The 4,032-nt window shown below is 47.2% G+C and overlaps 1 protein-coding gene across 1 annotated transcript; it reads left to right on the top strand.

Annotated features, from left to right (window-relative positions):
- The first annotated feature begins 1,512 nt into the window (after positions 1-1,512).
- LOC128708386 (uncharacterized) lies at positions 1,513-2,372 on the top strand. The gene is made up of 3 exons (XM_053803362.1): positions 1,513-1,706; positions 1,786-1,991; positions 2,053-2,372. The coding sequence occupies exons 1-3, from the start codon at positions 1,615-1,617 to the stop codon at positions 2,370-2,372; spliced, it is 618 nt and encodes a 205-aa protein (XP_053659337.1). The 5' UTR covers positions 1,513-1,614.
- Positions 2,373-4,032: the final 1,660 nt, after the last annotated feature.

Raw genomic sequence — 4,032 nt, 5'->3', positions numbered from 1 at the left:
TGGAGGTACGGTGTGGAGGATATTTTACAAATGGTAAATGCTACACAATTATTGTTTTAAAAAGCGTTTATGCATACGTCCGATGTTATTAAAAACAATTTCACTTAAATTTACCTTCTCTCATTGAGTTTGCCGACCACTGGAGAAGCAAACCGAAGGTTGTAAACAAGTCGGATTTGTCTGCAGCAAAGTTGCATGCACAACTTGCACGCAATTGCCGGATATTTTGATTCACAGGGTGTCGCCGCGCTGGATACGGTGAAAATGCAATTTTTGCAGTACAATTACCCCTACTGCAATAACATTGTTTGATTTTAAAATGTTTAACGCATTGTCTGAGTTTCAACTTATAACCACACTGGCTCGTTTGGTCGCAACGAATTACATGCACGGCCACTGCAAAACTGTGCGAGACTACGTCCAGCAGCACTTAAGTTGCTTATCGTTTCGTCATTATCTAATTATTGAGCTGAGGGCTTTGCAGATAGATTAATTTGAAGAGGAAGCTTCCATATGACAAGCTCAACGTAATGGCTTGTGTGCATATTGGGCAGCACTTCATGTAAACAAAACAAAAACCATTCGAAAGCGACATGAAACTGCACGTGCTCAGTTTGTTTTATCGATGGCGACGCTTTGAAACAAAATCCTGCAGACGAAGCAGCAGCAACCATTAACCAACCACTGTCGATTAGATCGAGATGCCCGAAAACCCGTAATCGGTCAACGTGGCAGCATCTCCGCGGCAACCGAAACGTTTGACATTGACCAGTTGATTACGGACATTTCGTACATGGTTTGCACGCACACACCCACCGGTACCGGTACGGGTTTGTGTTTGGGTTGCACTCCAGGTCGGTACGGCACACTGGCCCTGTTTATAGATCGATACCGTGCGATCCTTGAAATTGGGCTAGGTAAACTTATCGGTCAAGTTCGTCATGCCCGCTACATGGGAACCGGCCGTGTGCATGTACGGCCGTTCCACATGTAGACGATAAGCGGTCCCCGCGCGAGATAGTTTGCGAACGATCTGAAGTGGATGTAGCAGTAGCACGGTTTAGAGCTGATTGTGCTGCGGACTGTACGGTGCGCTACATTGAGGCTCCCCAGCCAAGCTCCCGGAATAGTTCAAGCTGTGTACGGGATTATCCTGGACGTTCGTTGCTAGCAAAGGCCACTCGTCCGGGTATCTAACCGTTAAGTGCCGGGATTGATTACGCTGGGTGGAATTTCTCGTGGGTACGGTTTTGCAACCGCCACCTCGTTCGGGACCGGTATCCCGATAAAGAATCGAATCCATCGCCTGATAGGGAGCTGTGTAACCAAACGAACCGTATTTAAACACTTCACTAACGACGGCAAACCATCAGAGTTGTGCCGAAGAGGTTTAGGTGCAACAGTACAGCAACGGTGCGCTTGGACAGCTATCAAGCGTTTCAGTAGACCGAACAAGTGTGGAAGATGAAGTTCCTGTTGGCAGTGGCCTGTTGTACCCTGCTGGCCACCCTGGCCGGTGCGGATGTTCTGCAGCAAAAAGCCCTCCCGGTTAAACCGCGGGATAACTCCCTAAATGAATTGGTCATTCAGTTTCTGGAGAACTTCCGCCAATCGATGGTCTGTGGCAACCCGGATCTTGGCATTCCCGTACTGGCTCCGTTCGAGCTGGAACACGCCGAGGTGGAGATCAAGCAGAAGGGACTTGAGTAAGGTTTCCGGCACCGTCAGATGGTTGACGATTCGCGGAGCTTAACTGCAGCACGCTGCTCGTTTTCTGATTTGCAGATTCAAGGGAGAGCTGAACAACGTGATCGTCAATGGGTTGAACGAGTTCGAAATCAAAAACATCGACATCAAGGTGCTAAAGTTGCAGCTGGACTTCGAGCTTTACTTCGGTGCCATTCGCACCAAGGGAAAGTACAAGGCAAAGGGCAAGGTACTCGGCCTGTTTCCCTTCAATCGGTTTGGCTCGTTCCGGTTCGATGCTAAGGGTAAGTCCAAGTTTCTATCCAGAGCTTACGTGCAAACGTTAATGGCATTTTGTTTCGGCAGGTCTTACGGTGAAGGGTAGCGCAAAGGTTGGCATCAGTGGCGATAAGCTGCAGATACGCGACTTGATCATTACCCCAACGGTCAAGTCGGTCCGGTCGGACGTGAAAAACATTTTCCTGAACCCGATCACTAACTTCACGTTCAACCGGATCGTGGAGGGCATCGTGCCTGGACTGATCAACAACAACCAGCAGGAGATAACGCAGATGATTGAGCAGAGGCTGAAACCGGCGATCAATGAAATGCTGGGCGACATCTCGCTGCAGGATCTGATCGATATGGTTTCCGGCGGGGGTGGTTCGGGACCGGTGACTTGCTAGCGACCGACAATGTCCACGCTGTGACCGGTGGAAAGCTAAATCGTATCGATTATTGGCCGTGGAAACTGGTCGTGGATATGCGTTCGAACCCATGCAACGAATTCTTGGGCGAGTGTTTACAACTCGAGCCACCGATTCGCAACGGCTGTGGTAGATCTAAAGGGAAAATTTCACTTGCAGTTACTGCTGTACATTGGAAATGTAAAAGAAGTTTAAGTAAATTGTATAGAGTAGTGTTTTGGTTTCGATAATTTCACGGATTGAACCTGAAATGCGATTGTCCAAGATTTGAAATTTAGGGCCGGAAGTTCATCTGGAATTAGGCACACGGGATTATCATCGATTTTCCAAACAAAGCGCTCAAACTCCCGGAGTCCTTTAATTATTATTACCATACGCCGGATTAGACGGCACCAAAGCCGCTACCGTAAAATGGCATCTTGTGACTAAATATTTTCAATCATAAAGCGAAAACTTTCGTGCCCTTTCCACCAGAACACGTCTCACAATGCAGGGATCATCCGTACGGTTCCGCTTCAATCCTGCCAGGGGTTGGTTCTGCATTGTTCTGCCAGCGAGTCCCAATTGGCAGCACAGTTTTCGTGTGCCGGTTTACCAGCTGGACCCTTGATGGCGATTCAAAATTCCTGGAAGAAATTCGGCCAGAGCGATGCGGTATGATTGAAATGTAAGATCGCTCTGCAAAACCGTACTGTGCCAGGGCCCTTTGTGGCGGGGAAGGGAAGCGAAAATACACCCCCTCTGCACAGTATGGCATCCCAGCGGGTAGGACAAACCTCAAAGCAAACGGAAAACAAAGGGCATCCATAAAAGTGCAACAGTAAAGCGAAACGCATCGGTTAACAAGCGGAGGAAATGCGAGATGAAACACCACTTGAGAAAAAAAGGGCTACCATCGAAAAGGTGCGAAATAGGGGCTTTTTTCACACATCGAACGTAAAAAGGATCGTAAAGGCATCGCTTTTACTTTTGCTACCTTCCAAAACTGATCCTGAAATATCCACAACGGCAATGAGGTTGTTTTTTTTCCTTCCCAGACTGGACTGGTTGATTGTAACGTGTGCATTACAAAAAAAAAGACAAATTCACCGATTTTTCATACGAGTATGCTGCCACCTAGAAGAGTACCCAGCACTGTTTTGTGTGTGCTATCCAACTATGCCCATTGACAACGTTATCATTGAATTTGTAACGGCCACTATCGAAACAGTAAGGCAATTGCTTTCAAGGTTTTTTTTTCGAACTGGTTGCGCCACACCGAACTGAAGACGATGTGATTTCTTTAGGTCTTCTCCTATCTTAATAAAGGAGTGACAAGTAATCTCCCGAATGTTGAAGCTGTTGTCCAAACAGTGCAGAAGTACCTGGAGAAGTAGATGGCACCTTGTATCGTGAAACTGTATGTCAAGTCCATCGCCCAGTGGAGGCGACTTGCAAAAATTACTTCTGGACTGGATAATTATAACGTTTTACCGAAGAACACCAACCAACCTAATGGCACTCGGAAGATGTGGACAGACTCAGGACAAATCTTAGCCAAAAAAGCATATTCAAAACCCAAATTTGGGGAAAAACTAACATGTTTGTTTCAAGTGGCGTTAGCTAAGGCTCTGGCCAGTTGGCCCGATAGGGCTTAGTA

The sequence above is a fragment of the Anopheles marshallii genome, chromosome 2 (genome assembly GCF_943734725.1).
Source record: "Anopheles marshallii chromosome 2, idAnoMarsDA_429_01, whole genome shotgun sequence".
NCBI classification, from domain to species: Eukaryota; Metazoa; Arthropoda; class Insecta; order Diptera; family Culicidae; genus Anopheles; species Anopheles marshallii.
Note: the sequence above shows the minus strand (reverse complement) of the source record. Positions and strands in the feature narration are given on the sequence as shown.

Coding starts and splice junctions, on each gene's coding strand:
- LOC128708386 (XM_053803362.1), top strand. CDS start 1,615: ATGGTCTGTGGCAACCCGGATCTTGGCATTCCCGTACTGGCTCCGTTC. Junction 1,707..1,785: donor ATCAAGCAGAAGGGACTTGA/GTAAGGTTTCCG, acceptor TCTGATTTGCAG/ATTCAAGGGAGAGCTGAACA. Junction 1,992..2,052: donor GTTCCGGTTCGATGCTAAGG/GTAAGTCCAAGT, acceptor TTGTTTCGGCAG/GTCTTACGGTGAAGGGTAGC.